Source organism: Cyanistes caeruleus, chromosome 3 (genome assembly GCF_971803275.1).
Source record: "Cyanistes caeruleus chromosome 3, bCyaCae1.hap1.1, whole genome shotgun sequence".
Classification (NCBI taxonomy): Eukaryota; Metazoa; Chordata; class Aves; order Passeriformes; family Paridae; genus Cyanistes; species Cyanistes caeruleus.
Window position 1 is genome coordinate 37886791 of NC_141703.1, and position 18736 is coordinate 37905526.

An 18736-nucleotide genomic window follows, 5' to 3' on the forward strand; every position below is an offset into this window, starting at 1 on the left:
ATAATGTGGAGGATAATGGGTCTATTTTACTAATTTTGCTTTGTCTATGATTTGGATAACTACAGAAAAAAACTACTTTGTAACTGAAAAGTATTTTCAGCTTTCAGAAAGCATGGTACTGTAAAGTGTTGGACGAATAGGAAAGAATCTTCCCTTTGCATCATCGAGCTGCTGAGGTTTTTCCAGCCTTTCAAAGAGGCTACATTAAGGATGAGAATACTGACATTTGAAAGCAGTCTTGCCTGCTGATGCAGGGAAGTGCAGACTGACTTCTCTCTTCCCCAGCCATGCCCAGCTGCCTTCACATCTCAGCAGAGGCACCCTTGTCTTTCAGCTTAGCAGAGAAAGAAAAATGGTAGAAAGGGAAACCTTGATCATTAAATTTTACCTGAAATATGTATGTGGATTTTTGAATAAGTAGCAGCCTTTTAGCTGGTTGTGTCATCCTCCTGTTTCACTGTGTCCCCCAGACAGGGGCAGTGAGGCAAGCCCAGGGCACCACGGGTGCCTTCAGAAAGCTGCCCGCAGCCCATGAGGATCTGTTGTGCTGAGGGCAAAGGCTCTGCTTGCAGCCCAGTGTCTGGCCACCTGCAAATGCCCTCACCCACAGCATGAACCTTCGTGTCTCTCCTCTTTTCCCCAGCCCACATGGGGTAAATGTCTTCCATGGCACAGCCAGGGGGATGCTGTGATGCCATCTCGCTCCAACCGAGTATTCCTGGCTCTGTTATCACTCTCTTAAAGAAGTGAGTGTCAAAGCCATTGGTAAAGGAGCAGTAAATAATGGGCGGGGTCAGCCTGAAAGAGAAGCTGGTTACTGCTTGTTCAACACAGGATCATCTTCACACAGGCAGGCTCAAATTTTCACCGCTGTCCTTGTACCTTCTGTGGTCCAGCAACTTACAGAGCCTTTGAGAAAGATTATCAATTTTAATGATAGCAATTTAAGTTCAACTGTCACTCTAATATTACTACTAACTTGCTTCATTTACGCTGGCTTTTGTTCTGTGCTATTTTAAAAACTCTTAGTAACTTCAAATGCTAAAATACAGGTGTTATTACTGATTTTTTTAAGCTGTTCAGTTACACCAACATTGCAATTCCTAAAATATTCCAGTCTAATTTTACTATTGAGATGAAGTTTGGGTTGTAGCTCCACAAGAATCAGTTCTGGAAAAGCAGAAACTGGGTTGCAAGCAGTTCCTATCAAGCAGCCATTCAGATAACTGTGCCGCCAATTGCTTCACAAAAAGCCAAATTGTTATTTTCAATAACTAACTCCTGCACACCATGTTTACTGGTTGCAACATTGAATAATAAAAAGTCATCCAAGGCTGAGGATTTTTATACTGAAAAAAAGATACGGAAAGACTGATTTCCTTTTCATGGTGTATGTACTTTGAGGAAAATAGTTTTAAAGAATTTACTGTATAAAATTTTCTTCCTCCTCTTAAACACAGAGGAGTAATTTTGAGAGACATTTCAGATACTGAAATTGGTAGATTTCTAATGTTGTTAATATATTCCTCATATAAATTATACACCAAGCTCCTTTAGCAGTCACAGAGGTTATGGGCAGTGCTGAATGATTTGTCTTTTCCTTACTAGCCTAACACATAATTTTGTGTATATGAATGATACATCCTTCATTATAAGAAATGTACGGTTTTTCAACAAAACCAATGGACATTTACTACAGCATCTATGATATTTTGCTTTTCCTTCCCTCCTTTATTAATTTTTCATGCATTCAGGTGGTGTGAAATGTCTTGTCATACTTGAATACTGTTGTGAAACTCAAGGAATTTTCGTGAAGTCATATTGCTTCCCTTAAAATATAGAAACAAACTTCTACCAGCCATACTTTCTAGGGGAAAGGAAAAATCAACAAAACACCCCAAGCAACAGACCAATTAAAAAAAAAAAATAGATTTCTATGCCCATGTCTGAAAGCTGCTTTTGTCCTTGTAATTCTCTGGTCGTGGGTTTTGGCAGTCTAACAGCACAAGGTGCTGTGTTTGTGGAGTGGCAGGGTTTACTGCCTTGAAAACCAGACTCCAGATCCTTTCATCACTCTCTGATAGACTGGTTAATTACATAAGCTGGGTCATTGAACTAGTACTCCATAACCACTGGGCTAATAATAGTGGGTCGCAGCCCTTCCATAGCCTCACTTGGACATTCATGTGGCTTCTGTGGTTTTGGATCCTAACATAAATGTTTTAATCCTTCTACAGCAACTTATCTTGAGCATATGTGTGCAAATTTCTCTTGCCACTCATCCCTGGGGTGTTTCAGCTGATGCTTTCACTTCCACTCACCACTGTTTAACCAAGATTGCTACAGGGCTTTCTGATGCTGCATTACCCCTGCACAAACAATTATTACTGAGTTTCAGACTAAGATCATTTTCTCAGCCAGAGATCATTACTTAAAATGTCATTTTTCTCCTCTCTCGCTGAATACAATACCATCACCCCTATCCAAGGACTTGCCAAGCTATGTTGTGTCTCTCAGGCATCCAGTGTGTTTCAAGACATCAGTAATGGCAGCAAACTCTCTCAACAAGCTAGAATCACTCCTTACATCTACAAAAGAATTGGTGCTATATGTATCTCCTGGCTAATTATGCCTGAATCTGCTGTCTCCCAAAGGGTTGAGCAAGTGATTCCGCCCAATCTTAAAGTCTAAATATTCCTCAGATAGTGGAGCTGCAAGTGTTCCTTTCATATTGCTGGAGATCACCTGCTCTTGGTTTCAATGCTTGACTCTTGAGATCTTTTATTTCTAGCATACAGTTTTGCCAACCTATGCATGAAGGTGGTTCGTGGTTTCTTACTCCATTTGGCTGTATCTTCTCCTAGGCATTCATTTTTAATTTGAAACACAATTTTTCTAATTCCAATGCTATCCTCATGACTCATGCAGAATTCTTGGAAAAATAAAGATACAAAAACCCCTCTGTGCTATCCTGCAGTCAAACCCCATATATAAAACTGCAGGGGTCCATCTTGTCTTTACTTTACACTTGCTTGTATATCTTCAGGGCCTCTATTAACAAGCATTAAAACTGCTTGTATCTTTTACTTTTGTACATATTTGCCTTCTCCTTTTTACTAGGTTCCTTGGTCTGTCCTGGGGAGTATTCCCAGACCTGCCAATCTGCCCTTCTGAATCCAGACTGTTTATGTTACCAGGGTTCAAAGGACCCATTCTCATCTGCAAGGGATGAGTGGATCCTCCAGCACTGCAGTTTTCTAATAACCACAGACAGTAGTTTCTTTTAGCATGTGACTCTGGACCATATGGCTTTTGTTCTTTCAAAAAAGGCCCTGCAGACACCATTTCCAGGTGCCTTAACACATCTCAGTTCTGGCGGTATGCACAATTCATTCGCCATGTCTGGTGTTTCTTTTGGGTTGCACATGAACCATTTTGTGTCTGCACAGGCTGTTTCAGGCAGGAGATTTTGATCTGCATTGGTCAACTGGGGGTGATTTGTTTTCTCAAGGAGCAGTACCAGGTAGACAGGGATCATTCCAAACCCCTCTGTGTCAGTAATCAAGACCCTGCTTTGCTAGCTGTCATGTGGTTTGTGCTGCTTTACCCATTTTACTTGTCACTTCTCTGTAAGCTTCTCAGTTATCTTCCTGAAAGAGTTGTGATCCCCACCCTCCTGTCTCCTATCCTCTCTGTTTTCTCCAGAACCACTTGTAACAATTACCTTAGCTATCTCAGTTTTCTTTTTTCTCCTCACACCCTGATATCTGAAACTTCTCTCTTCGATCTTTCCTCCCACCTTCACCATCCTCTCCTAGCAGCAGCAGGCTTTAGCCCTTCTGCAGCCAAGATACACTCTCCAGCCTTGTATTACCCAGCATGATCCCCACAGCATTTTTTTCCTCCCCTAATGCCCTGCTCTTATCTTCACATTGCTCTCACTAGCTGCCCAACATTCCTCCAGCCCAGGCCACCCTCCCTGTTAACTCCTCCCTTCCCATAAACAATCCACTCTTCCCTCGACTCAGAAACTTACACAGCTTTACTTAAAAGACTCCCAAAAGCCTCACATGTGTAGGTGTGAGGATACAAATGTACTGCCTGTTCTTCTACCATAGAAGCCATGGTCTCCTTCTAAACCATGGCTGAACTGGCTGCTGGATTTGAAAAGACCTTCACAGTCCTGCTTTGGCATACATGACATGGGTTATGACCTTTTTACCAACTTGGTATTTGAGTGTTCTTGTCTGCTGTGTGTGACAGTGATACAACTTCTATTTCTGCTCCACTCAGGCTCCCACATTCTTGCTCTTACAGCCTTGGTTGTTGAGTTCTCCACATTCTCTACCAACCTGTGGCATGAAAAACATGGTGTTTGCAGGACTCATCTGGTGCAGAGTGGATGAATAAGAACAGGACTGATTTTTAACTTTACTAAACAAAATTGAAAGAAACATAAAAATTGCTAGCATTTGTGTTGTGCTAAGCATTTTTGGGGGTTACGTTCATGTGTTTCAATATGCACAAAGCCTCAGGGAGGAGACGATTGAAGAAGAAACAGTTTTCAACTGGACTCTCACATGGTAGGTGAACTCTTCCATATGGTGCTCATTGTGGTTTCTATGTACTATTTGACCTTCATATTGCTCTTTATATAATTCTGTTTCATAGGAAAACACTCTCTATGTGGTCTAATCAAGTTGGTTTTTTAGCACAATTCAGTTTTCATATAGTTATGTGTACACAACTATATTATGTATTGGTGAAATGTTGTTTTGTAAGGTGGCCTTAGTTTTTCAGCAACTTTCCAACCTACTCATATCTCAAAGCATTTAGTTCCCCTTATCCTTTAATATCCCAAGAGTCTGTAGCAGCTGCATTCTGCAGCGGAAATAGTGTGGTCAGCAGCAGTAACCAGGATTTCCTGTGCTGGCCATTGTCCACTTGCAGTAAAAATTAAGTGGAACTGAAGTGGTTTGTAGGCTCTTTTAGCTGCATCATGAGAACTGTAATTGTATTCCTCATTTAAAACTTTTGATTATTAACAAATCTATCAAGACATTAAAACCACTTCCCAGTTTCATTAATTCTTTCTTTAGCAGGGAAAAGCTTGGGATGGAAACTACAAGTAAAATGGCTCTGAAGTAAGAAGAAGAAAGTTTTAAGTTCTGTTGTGAGGGTTTAATGAATCTGGAGGAGGGGCTGTCTATTGTTTGTTAGTCCTGTAACCAGCTCTACAGGGGGCCTGCTCATGAGCATTGCTACACAAAAGTAAATTTCATCGTGTTCTTTATCTCGTCTGTGTGCAGTTTTCCATTCACTTTTATCAAGATTGATCAAACCTATGGAATTAGTGAATTGAACCCAATTTCCCATGTATGGAAGCAGTTTCAGTTTTTTATTGCTTGCCATCACAATTATCTTTGGCTAACTCTTCGCAAATATCCTCTGTAATGTGCTAGTTTTCAACTGTTCCTAATAGACCTAAAATTGTTAAGACAGTGTTTTGTGCTGTACTGCTGCCAGTTTTGACAAGGAATATACACTGAATTTGCCTTGTATTTTACACATGCTTTGATCAGCCAAACTGATTTTCTCTCTTTCCCATTTTCCTACTGTTGACAAATGTGCAATTCTGGAAGCCTGAGGTTATTGCACAACCTATTCCCACTTGTAACTAAAATATTGGGTGTAACTCACCAGAGATTATTCCTTGCAGATTTGTTTGGTAGGACCTCAAATGTCTTACTGGTATTTATGGGTGGAAAAAACTGCAGTGTATGTCTCAGTTTACCAGAGCATTCTGATTTATGGTGATTAGTTCACCAGTTAACACAATTTGATTTGGGAATTCCAAAGTAATAAATTGCTACAAATCAGGTAACTTGGTCATCTTAGCCAGCTACAGATTTTTAAAAAAAACATTAGAAAATATTTTGTTGATGAAAATGTTAATCAAAAAGTCATACCTATTAGTATGGAAATTAGTATGGTTTACTCCTTAACTGTTTAATACTGGCTAATCCGTGAGGGTGGACATTTAAAGTTCTTAGGATCAGTAATAATACAGTACTGCCAGTGGAGAAGCTGTTAACCTAGAATCTCTTTCCTTCTTTTGAGAGAGAAGAGAAGAGAAAGACTAGAGATAGGGAAGGTTAATATAGCTCATTGCTTATGAATTCCCTGTGCTCCTTGCCTTTATATCCCTGCTGCTCAAGACAGAATGCCTTTTCCTTCTGAGGTTTCCTTATGGAGGTTAATATTACAAAGTTAAAAGGCACCATGTGAATGGGCAAAAGATGTCACAAGAACTAGGAGAGTTTTTGTTACTTTTTTCATTTATTTTCTGTCTTTTTGTGGGAAGAGATTCACATGTGGTTTGCATTTATGACTTTTATTTGAAGGTGGCTTTGAATTTTGGGGGGATTTATCATATGCATAATCACACATGTATCTAACAACATGTCTGAAGTCTGTTTCACTTTCTCTCCAACAATGCATTTTAAACATAGCACACAAATGAGTATTGACACTGAGAAGTCAAGCCTGGATTAGTTTGCATCTTGTAGTCCTGTTTGATTTTGGATAACATTCTGAAAACAAAAGGTTTCATTTAGTTATTCATCTGCCTAAAAAACTAATGATTCAAAGGGTGCCAGCAGAGACTTTGTCCTGAAAACTGAAACTTGCTGTTAAAATTTGCCAGATTATTCCTTAAAAAAACAAAACCCCACCAACCCCCCCCCCCCCCCAAAAAAAAAAAAACAAACCATGTAAAAAAGGCAGAATACTGGCAGTCATTATCAGAAGTGTGTGAATTTCAGATAGCATTTTCATTGCGGAACCATAAAATGTCCACCTTTCCTTATGGAAAACAAGGGTATATGTTTCCTGGTTGTGGTAGCCAATGATTCTGTCCCCAGAAAAATTTAGTTTTGTTTTGTTTTACAGTTGGAATATTCTCTTACAGCAAGAATATATATTAGCATTTTATAAAATATTCTGCTGTACATTCATTAAATGCCCTTCTCTTCATTTAGTATGCTGCCATCATTGGCTTAATAGAAGCACTGTAATTTGAACTCTTCTAACAGATAATTTGATTTTATTTCTTTTTAATAACCTTAAATCTCACACTTTATCTCTTTTAATTTTACTTCCTTTCATTTTTTACTTAGTTTGCTTCTTCTTTTGCATTGGCAAAGAGCCTCAATGTTTCCTCACATCGACTGCAAAGGTTATTGGTCCATCAGGGCTTTTATGTGATACCCACAGATTCCTGGGGTTCACCTCATAAAACTAAAGATAAATTCAAGAAACTACTTGAGTGTACTTAACTGGAGACATAAGAATTAATTCTGATTACAGAGAGAAACTACAATAGTGTTCGTTTTCCATCAAGCCCTTTCTATTATCTCATACCGTGCACACTCCTCCCAAACTGCAATAACAATTTAATTGTATTTCAATTTCAAGGGATCTAGCTATTGCCCTTATTCTACAAGTTCTCTAGATAATGATGCATAATATGTTTCTGGGCAAACAGAAGCCCAAAACAAGAAACTGAAAAAAGAAAGGGCAGCTTAGTATTTGCAGGAAGGAATGTTTGATTCCACTCTGCGTAAGGCTTAACATCAGAAAACCCCGAAACACCTAAAAACCTCAAAGACTATGTTCAGAACGTGTATAGCTGTAACCAAGAGTTTAGCTGTGATTTTTTTTTCAGGCTTAGCAGGTGGATGGCACCCCAACCAGGCCCCTGAAAAGGTCACCTACTTTAAGTACCACACTTCATTCACCCAAATTCTAGAATTAATTTCCCTGAACCCCCACCCAGAGTATTTTCCTTTTATTAAAGTTTGCCTTATTTAAATAGTCTGACTCTTCCTCCAATCTTTCTTCTCAATTCTAGGGTCTTTCATTTAATATTCACATTTATACCATTTTATTAACCCTAATAAATTTAGCCATATGGCTGATAATATTAAAACTCCTTTTTTTGAGTCTCACTCCTATTCTCCATTATTAGAAGTCCTCTTGCTTTGAATGTGAAGTCATCATAGCTTTGCATCTTTCAGCATATTTTTTCCTTTGGCTTTGATTTCAACTCATAAATTCCCCTACAAAGCTTCCAATATATGATTTTTCTTTATGCTCTGATATTTGCCTTTACTTACTTTCCACCAGTATGCTATAGAAATAAGAATTTTTACTGGTAGTGGCTAAAAACAAACTATTATATATTCTTCTCTCATATCTAGACACATACTATTTGTAGTAAACTGAATTAAAGGGAAAGAAAAGAAAAAAAAACAACATGGGAACAAGAATACAAATTCTTGTTATACAAATACAAACACCTTTCCAAGGTGCCTTCTAAACTGCTGTTGACAATGAGGGCAGCAGCCTGGCTGGGTAACATCCTGGTCCTATGTCAGTGCTTTAGCCTTCCCAGCAAGCCTGAGCCTGTGGCAGCTTGCAGCCTGCATGGCACATTGGATTGGGTTTGGGTCCCTTTATAATTTTAATATATAGTGCAGCTCTGCTTCCTGGAGACTGCAGCAGCGTCCACCTCTGCATCTGAGCAGTCAGGCTCCAGGCTCTCAGAATATATACATGTAGTTACTTTGCAAGGAAATGCTTTATCTCCTCAAATCTCTACTACATGTCACAACTCCAGTAAGCAAAGAAATTTTTTTCCAGGATTTTTTTTTTTTTTTTTTTCCTCAGTAAGCATTTTGTTCCCCTTTCTTAATGTACGATCACTGTAGAGGTATCTCTGCAGTTATTTTTGAAGATATCTCATATTTCCTCCTGGTTTCAGACAGGGAGAAATCTATAATGGGAGTTGGTAGAAAATTTGATTCATTGCTGTGTTATTCTGCCTAAAGCCGCTCTAACTCTGTCCAGCAAAATGGAATTGGACCAATTCCTGGGAAAATTGCTGGTATAAGAGTCATGTGAAACTAGGGTAGTGCAGTAATACATCAGACCTGCTCTCTTTTTAGTTGTTTTCCTGCATTGCTGTTGATGCTGCTCCTAGCGGTGCACTTAGTAACTCCTGCCATTCTGAATGCTGTCTTTGTAGTTTTCCTGGGTGCCTACAATGAACTTTTGAGCAGACATCTAATAAAATGTGCTGTGGTTTGTTATTTACATAGGATTTAACTATCCCTTTGTAAGCTTCAGTAATATAAGGGAGACCAACACTTTCTGGTAAGCAACACACTGAAACCAAGTTGTGTGGCATTCTGTATCCCACTGTTAAAGAAAAGGAATCAATATTCAGTTGTAGGGGACTTCCGCTACAAAATAAGGAAGATAATTCTTACTTTTTGCTTGTGTGATTTTTAGTTTTCTGGGGGTTTTTTTTGGTTTTTTGTTTTTTGGTTTTTTTTTTTCAAGAATCATGGTCAATTTCAGCAGTTGCCATGGGCAGTGCCATCAACTTTCAACATTTTGTCTTAATTCTCTTGCCATTTCTGGTTTAGATAGTTTGTCTTTGCAGATGTTCTATTTTGTGAGGGTTTCTTTACTTCAAATTACAGGAATAGAAGTGCTGGGAATGGAGTCATATTGACAAGTTCCCCAACATAACATACAAAGGATTAAGGCAAAGCTGTTAATTTTCTCTGCTTCCATTGATGCAATTTGGAATCATCATGACGCTGGCAAAGGAGACTATTTAACAACATTGTTCTGCTGCTATTTATAAATGAGATCTCATTTAAATTTAGAACACAAAACCTTCCTGGGTGGAAAACTGCCATCTTGTGTATCCACACGCAGTGCAGTGCAGGGGATCCGATCTGATCGCTGTCAATACTGCCGCTGCAATACAGACAGCAATAATGACAACAGCACTGAGCTGTCCTTAGGGCTCAGTTCTGTAACCTTCTCACTTCTGAACCTATGCCTTCAGAGTGGAGTTTTACAGAGACTATGTGTTTAAATGTATGCATTCATCAGGAGTTATGGGCCATCTGTTGTTTGGACTGAGGTACATCAGATCTCCGAGGGGTGCTTCCCATCTACACCCAGGCAGCACCTTGGGTTGCATGGAGGATGCCTACCTTTTTCCCCCCTCTTCTCTTCTCCTGCCAAACCTCTCATTCTTCCCCTGGGAACCTGGCTGGGCCAAGGAGAGGTGGGCATGTGAGGAACACTCTGAGCCAGCACTGCAGTTTTGGTGTAATTTAGGGAATCTTAGTGTTTGCATACTGCCAGCGATGGAAACATGTCCTAAAAAGTAAGAGCTTCTGACTTGCTGAAAAGTCAAAGAGAGGAAATATTGTTATTAAATAGGACTATTTGTAGCCCAAACTAGATATTTTGCATATTGTAGTCAGTTCCTCTCAATCTGTGGAAAGTCTCACTAAAGTATCTAAGACTTGAAGTCCTGAACTCAGCTCTGCTTTTACTACTCCAAATTTTTGTAATTTGCTAAAGTAGCAAAGTCTACATGGATCTTCATCCATGTAGAGGAGGCAATCCTTGCACTGACAGTGATTTTTCAGGGATATAGTAAAAAGCATCCAACAAATTCCTGTTTGTCCAGGTAGTTGCCACTTTTATCTAAGCTGAGATAAGGAAGAGTACCTTTATGAAAACTTATCAGATCTGTAATTTCAGTATGCTAGAGGCACTTATCACTGTCAGTTTCAAAGCACCTTACATTTGCAAACAGTGCTTCATAAAAATTGCTTGATATGGTGATTTGCCCCAAATAAGAGATTCAGGCTTCAGGAAAGTCATTAAGTTATCCAGGCATTTTGGGCCACATTTGTTCCATGTGGGAGAGATGGCTTGTCCCAAGTCTACTTAAGTATCAGGTATGAAGTAATTGATATTCAACAGTGGTTTCATGAAAAGAGTACAGTCACATAAATCACAATAATTTGACCACCTTGGATTAACAAATTACTGCCTGCCAACTAAGCAGCACTAATGTGCCAGGTGAAAGTCACGAAGATGATTTTTTTTTACAGTTAGTGTTAGTTTATTATAATTATTCTTGGAAAATGCAATAAAAAAACTACATTAATATTCAACTTCTGTTGACATTAGATCTACTTGTACTCTTAAGAAATCACAAATTGCTTATGTGTAAATCCATAATATCAGTCTGTCCTTTTTCTTTAAATAAATTCTTCTTGTATATGAGAGTTCAAATGGCAGAATCTACTGTTTGCATTACTGCAAAATGGGTTTTCTAACTTTTGACTGTGGCAGTTGTAGAGATGTTGCATTTATAAACTGATAAGGATTATAAGAACAAAAAAAATAATTTCCATGCTTGGAAGCAGTTTTCAGGAGGCAGGAATGTGCTCTAACTCTACCACTAGTATGCGTTTTTTGTTTTTTCAAGATTGGAAAGTTACTGATATAACTACCAGTATTTCTGAAAATTATGTACTTGCACTGCTGTAATTAACTTTGCTTTGGATGCTTGCAGTGGACATAGTGGATATCCCTGCTTTTCAGGTTTTTTACATGCATTTGAAACACTCTTAAGCCAGTATGGAAAATCCTGAGTTCAAAGTCAAGGATTCAATACCTGTCTGAACAAACAGACCAGCTGGTGAAATCTTGCACTACAGGGATCAGTTATAACATTTCTGTGAATTCAGTAGACCCAGGACTTTACCTCTAGCTTAAACTTCAGAAACTATGTACAGAGGATAGGTGTAACTTAATCTTTGCTAAATATATTCCAATTTATCTACTTCACTGGCTGGTCATTTATATAACTGCTAGTTTATTAATCAGTAAGTGATAATGAATTCTGAAGACTTTGAAGGACCTGAAAAGTTCTTTCTAACTCTGGAGCATCAAAAATATTTCAGCTTCCTCTTTAGACGGTCACACCACGAATTCATATCATTGCCAGAAGTGCAGGCTTTTGGACTGTTGAAATATGCCTCTGGCATTGATGGCTGCAGAAGATGTTCAGATACTGCTTACTTTGAACCGTTTTTCTCTTTCAAGGGGGCTTGCTCTGGTTTAGGTGGCACACCATAAAGGTCTAAGCTGGCTTAGCTGCAGGATCTGTCCACACCCATCCAGTTTTAGGTGTGCCCTTTTTTCTTTCATAGTTTATTGCAAAGTCCCTCTTTTCAAATACACATGTGGAGATGAAGACAGATTGTGAGATGTGATGTTCAGTACAGCTAAAGTCATGGTGCAGCGGTGTCTCCTTGAACTTTTATCTGCTCAGATTTCAATAAATGGAAGCAGGACCTGATCGTTCCAAACTGTAGTGAACATCCTTCCCAAAAATTCACTGACAAGTCATGAAAAGGTATTCCTGGCCTTTGTCATGGGTAGGAGTGGGAGCTTCAGACAAAGTTAGAGAAGCCCTGTTGTTGAACCATGAGGTGCAGAAAGGACCCCTTTGTGTTCTAAACTGCTTCTGAGAAAGGAGTCTGGGTCCAATCAGCCACAGACTGTCAATGGTTTGAGGAACCTTGTCCTGCAGGATTAAAGATGGTAGATCAGATATATTTATATGAAATGAATTATTTGTTATGACAAATGATTAGACAAAAGATCTCAATCAGAATTTATACCAGTCAGTATAAAAGCTGAAACTACTTGTAGTGTATAGTATATTGTAGTATAGGGCACTTTATCAAAGCAATTTTATCATAGCAATTATATTAAAGCTAGCAAATAGAAACCATTATTAAGTAGAGATTGATCTAACTCACCCAGTCAGGTAAAGTCTAAGATGACTGGAAAAAGTGAAACTTTATACCTACCTTTGAAAAGGGTTGCAAGGGGGACCCAGGGAGCTATCAACCTATCAGCCTCAACCTCTCTGGCTGGAAAGATCATGGAAAAGATCAGTGTCCTAGACACTGTGCTAAGGCACCTGGAGGACACAGAGGTGATTTGAGACAGGCAGCACTTGACAAGGGCAAGTCCTCCCTGACCAACCCAGTGGCCTTCTGTGATGGAGTGACTGCATCAGTGGACAAGGGAAGAGCTACAGATGTCATTTATCTGGACTTCTGTAAAACCTTTGACACTGTCCCCCACAACATCCTTCTCTAAACTGGAGAGAGATGGATTTGATGGGTGGACTGTTGGGTGGATAAGGAATTGGTCGGACAGATGTATCCAGAAGGCAGATGCTCAGAGGTCTGAATTGGGACCAGTGTTGTTCAGTGCCTTCATTAATGACATAGGCAAAGGTGTTAAGTGTACCCTCAGCAAATTTGGAGATGTCACCAAGCTGAGTGGTGCTGTTGACACACCTGAAGGACAGGATGTCATCCAGAGGGACATGGACAAGCTCAGGAAGTGGGCCTATGAAATCTCCTGGGGTTTAACGAGACCAGGTGTGAGGTGCTTCACCTGGGTTGGATGAATCTTTGAGCAATCTGGTCTAGTGAAGACTGCTCCTGCTCATGGCAGGGGTGGTGGAAATAGATAATCTTTAAGGCCCCTTCCAACCCAAGCTGATCTACAATTCTATGATTTAATGACAGTGTAAGCTGTATTTTCTCTGTACAGAAAACAGATCACCCCCTTCTGTCTACAGTGTGCTCCCATGCCTAAGCAGCGAAACCATTGGCTTCCATCAGTTTTTTATATCCATTCTCAATGTCTATTAGTTTTGTGGATTGAAACACTACTTTTGGATCTGAGAAATTAAAATATCCCAGCCATATGTGTGCAGCTGGGTAGGACATGGGTGAGGAGATTTCACATTAGGTGGAAAAATGGCCCCATAGTGACGTCAGTTATATGGACACCGCATCTCGGGAGGTAGGGGAAGCCCTGAAATACTGACACTAGTGAGGGGTGTGGTTCATGTCCAAATGGAGACATTCAAGAAGATGCCAACAGGAGAAAATGCCTGGGCACCTGTGAGTGAGTGAAAAAGCAGTAAATATGCCGGGTGGAGCAGAGGCCGCTGTTCAGATGGCCAGAACTGATGGTTGCTCATGGTGAGATGAGCTCCTTCTCTCCCCATTGGGGACACGAGACACTGACTAGACATTGACACTGACCAGCTCTTGAATTATTACAAAGGGATATGGAAACTCAAAGTCACGTGTCTGAATCAAGAACTGTAATCCAGCATAGATGCCTAAAATCTAAGTTATTGGAGTGAATTGAAAGTGAATTTAGGCATGGAAGAACAATAAAGCCTTTTTCTTTATTCCTAGCTCAGGATTTTGCTTCTCTGAGATGCAGGTCTTCTCATTTCCCCACTTTACCGTAACATTTTCTTTTAACGTTTCATCGCATTTCCATAAAATTAATAATGTGCTTAAAACTACAAAAGGAAAAAAAAAATAGCAACAGAACAAAGTCTGTATTTTCAGATGTTGAGGTGAAAGTATGAATTACCTTAAAATATGCAGCAATTCTTTTACATGTTAATTTTTAACTTTTCCACAGACTTGAAACTTGTCAGTCTTTACCTAGAACACATCTTCTCTTGAATGGTTTGCCTACATGCTCTGCTGAGTGGGGAGGGGGTTTTCCTTCTTTCCTCCTTAACATACATTCTGGTAACTAAATGAATGATATAGGCAATTGGCAGTCGTTTCCTCTGCTTAAATATTGACTTGAATCTAGAGCTTGGTCTGAGAATTGGGCCCTACTCTTGCAAAAGATGTATGTATATTCTCTACATTTGATGACATGAATAGTTCCACTGAGATCTGGGACATTGCAGCGTAAAAATTAAAGAGCTATAAATCTTTGTAAGATGAGGCTGTGGCAAGAAAAAAATTAACTAAATGCTTATAGTGGATCAAAAGTAGGCATATATTAGCTTGATAAGTTTGTAAGATCTGTCTGATATATTGATGCTATTACATTAAGGAATTTAACTTGTTTGAATTAATGAACCATCATGTTCTATCATTTGTCTATTAGAAATAATTTGGATTTTTTTCCCCTTTCTTTTTAGAAATACATTTGTCAGTAATCAAACCTTTAAGGTGAATAAGCAGTTCTAATTTTAAAAATGTTATAATTTATTATGCATTAAGTTTCTTTGCTCAAGTTTTCACACAGATGAAATGCATTTGTTTGTGTACAAAATTTTTTAAATGTTTGAGAACTGTCCTTGCTTGCCCATGAATCAGTGCTTCTACTCTACTCTAGTATGGTTTTGTTTCTGTTTGGGTCTTTGTAGGAAACTCTGAAATTACCAACCTTTCTACGAGATCGCTGTCAGGTTAAATTTACATTTAAAAAGTTGCTGGGATCTTATTGGCTTTTTAAAAATTATTTTTATTCTTGTTAGTTGTAGAAGTATTGTTGTTCTACTGGATCTCAAAAGCATTATTTGTAAAAGCTGTTAAAATGCCCAGCCATGTCCAATATCTGAAGTGACCCGTGTCACATGGTTTCACTTGTGATAATGTATTATAACACAAACTGAAAAGCTAAATAAAGGTAGACTACCTTTGGAGCTTTTCTTCAGTCTGAATAGACTTAATTACAAGATTCCCCCACCACCCCTGTAAACATTTGTGGACAGGTAACAATCAAGAAAGAGACTGTAACTTTGAAATGCTTTGTGTACAGATATCTGTTAACATTTTGTGCCAGCCAGAGAGCTGATATGTGCAATAAACAGAACAGAGAATCTATTCCATAGAAAATCATCTGAAAGAGCTTTACCACCTGTGTGTTCCTGTCAGGGGATGCTGCTGCAGGAATAGTTGCTGGCTGCTTTTGCACGTGCTGCTACTCCTGTCAGCCCTTGGTAAAGGCATTTATCATCCTTCTACCTTGTCTCTAAGCAAGCAGCATGCATTCTGGTTTCATTGTATGCTTAAACATACAATGTTTATAGCATCACTTTGCTAGCAAATTTTTTGGCCTTCAGTTCATCTTTTATTTTCTTTGATTTGGTTTATTATAGGCTTATATTCTCTTGAGCTGATATGGTGAAAAAAATCAAATTTCAAGCTCTTCAGAGGCAGGAAACTTGCAGAGACCTGCTTCTTCTGTTGAATTGTTATGACTAATACACAAAAAATATGGTTGTTTGTTGAATCTTTATCATGAAGTTTTGGGGTTTTTTTTCCCTTGGAAATTCTTCTTAGCTGAAATCAGAGGTGAAATATGAAGTCGCAGTAGCAGTATAATGTCCCTTTTTAAAATTTGTATCCTTGGTTTAATGCTGTGCTATTACACAAAGTTTAATAGGAAGTGCATACCTTAAGGCATAAAGAAACATACTCAAGTGTTTCATATAATTGAAGGTTCATCTGGCTGTTTTCATGTAATCCTAACACACAAAGGTAAACTAAATACATACCAAAGACTGCATTTTTTGTAACGAACTTTGAGATAAGTTTTAGCTTTAGTTTTAGTTTAGAAAGTCTGTCATTGGTCAACAAGTTGTTGTCTTAGATAAATACAAGAACAAACTGTGGAAGCATCATGTGCTAAGAAGTTGTAATGGTATTTTCCTCGTGGGGATTTTAGAACTTGTTTGGTAGCCTTTTACCGCACTATGTGGACTCAGAGCCTTCCTCAGCTTCTAATGGGAAGAACCCACACCCAGGTCTACCTATGTCCCATTCAACCTTCCAGCATCTCATTTCAGCTTTTACTTCCACAACAAAGTTAGTCATCAGTCCCCTGGATAATACAATGGAATTTGAGATAAAATGGTAATTGTCCCATGGTAGCTTTCTTCAGTTTCAGTGTCTCTTTTGTGATTCCTGGAGTCGTGGAGGAAGATGCAAGCCATGAGGACGGCACTCTACTGCAACTGTAATTACCAATAAGGATGCCTGTATTACCCTTTCCAATTAGTCATTCTTGGAGAAATGTCTTCTTTAATAAAATGGAGGGGATTTGCATGGAGAGGCAGCCTATAAATATTCTTTAATATATGCGGTTCTGAAGAATTGGAGTTTTTCAGTAATTTGTCAAAACACACTGAATGAAGCAAGGGGTGAGATCATATTTTTTTTTGCTGCAGCAATGACTTATTTGCTCTGGGAATGAAGCTGTGTGGCTTTAGACAGAATTGTGTCTCCCTCTCTGCTGCATTATTTGATATATGTTAAATTAAGAAGAGCTGGTTTTAACTGGTTGTGTCTTGGCTGTCGCAACTGTGCTAGCTGTGCTGGTGAAATACAGCTTCCATGAGCCATTTGGTTTACCAGTACCTGTAATTTAAAAGATACTTTCCTCTCCTCCCTGTTATTTCTCCCGTGTGTAATGTTTTCAGCCTTTTTCATTTCAGTGCCACTTAATACATTAGCAACTTTTAGAAAGACATCTTATCATATACACATCAGACATATCTGATACTCTCTTGAACATACTTGCATCTCTGCCTTTTTTCCCCGGCTATGATGGGTAATATTGAATCTCTTTATGAATAGAAGATGCTGCACCATTAAGCACCGATGGTACTCCCTTCTCTGGTGTCCTGTGGAATAGCTAAATTCTCTCTTCAGCCAAATCTGAGAGAGAGAAGTGCTTGTTCCTTTTCCTGTGCATACTGATTGTTTCTCAACACAATGCTCATCAAAACTCCCTTTGTCCAACCACTTTTCTAAACCAAACATCCTTTATAAAAGGTTGGAGGAGATCACACTTCCAATAGGGCAAGCTATATCTCCAGTTCCCAGATTCAGTTGACTGAGGGATGATCTGGTATCCCAGGATTGCAGCTTTAGTTCCTTTAATGGTCCATGCTAATACAGCATGATTGGTAAGCTACTGGACAACTACCACTGTTGAAGTAGCATTTGGCTACAGGAATTCATTCCCTCAGTGATTTGTTTTTGGAAACAAAAGGTATACAGGAACACTGCTGTTCTCAAGTAAAACCTAGTAACTGTCATTGCACAAAACGTGAACAGCAAACTGTGACCTTTTTATACTTTTTCTCCCAAACACTTGGCACATAATTCTAAAAAAAAAAAAAAAACAAACCTGAAACTGTGTGAATATAAAGTATATTTTTAGAGAGTAAATTTGAGTATTTTTTCACCATTGCACTCATAAGACAATATATAAGCAGTAAGAGAAATAATATTAAATAATGTTAATGAAACTGCAGAATTTGTAAAACACCACTTTTCCTCAATGGAAATTTCACTAGATTTGGTATAATAAAATTTTTTCCCCTGAGGATATTTTGTGGAATTTGTGTTTGAAATTGTTGGAATGAAGAAGCAAAGCCAGGTCTGAGTTGAATGGGTCTCTTGATAGGACTTGGTGCTTTGAATTCAGTCCTTATGCAGTGTGTGGTGATTCTACACCGTTTTTATTAATTTGATACTGTTTGAAATTCATTTTTTGAAAAGGAAAATTGAAATAACAATGTTTAGATTTGATGGATTGTGTGGTTCCCATCCCTCCTCAATGGTTCAGCAAGTGTGATGAATGGACATAACTCCTTCATGAAGTCTTAAAATGGATGGTGTAGAATTAGTTTGGATCTGTTTTCATTGAATGTCTGTACCCCATGGAATATTTTTTTTTAACAGACTTACTTGGCATGTATTATTTGCTCTCTTTGTGGGAAATGAGCATGTTTGTATTATTGTCACAGATAACTTGCTATCAAAATAATCTCATACTTCTGCAGAATTGGCAGGGGGAGTTTTGAAAGGGTGAGAGTTTGGAATTGAAACTGTTATTTGCTGACATGTTCAACTTTATACCAGAATTTCACTTTGCAGGGTTGGTGGGTTTTTTTTGTGTGCATGTGTGTACATAGTTTCAAGTAACGTGACGT

The 18736-nt window shown here is 38.7% G+C and overlaps 1 protein-coding gene across 4 annotated transcripts in view; it reads left to right on the forward strand.

The window, feature by feature from the left end:
• The window catches only part of FGF14 (fibroblast growth factor 14), a 374566-nt gene that overhangs the window by 155159 nt on the left and 200671 nt on the right, over positions 1 to 18736 (forward strand). Inside the window, exon 1 of one of the 4 annotated variants that reach the window (XM_086880758.1) lies at positions 4434 to 4583. The exons of the other annotated variants lie outside the window; for them this stretch is intronic. Coding sequence (XP_086736884.1) covers positions 4508 to 4583 — 76 coding nt within the window. The 5' untranslated portion in view covers positions 4434 to 4507. Of the gene's footprint in view, positions 1 to 4433; positions 4584 to 18736 lie in introns of those variants that run through there. 4 annotated transcript variants of the gene reach the window in all.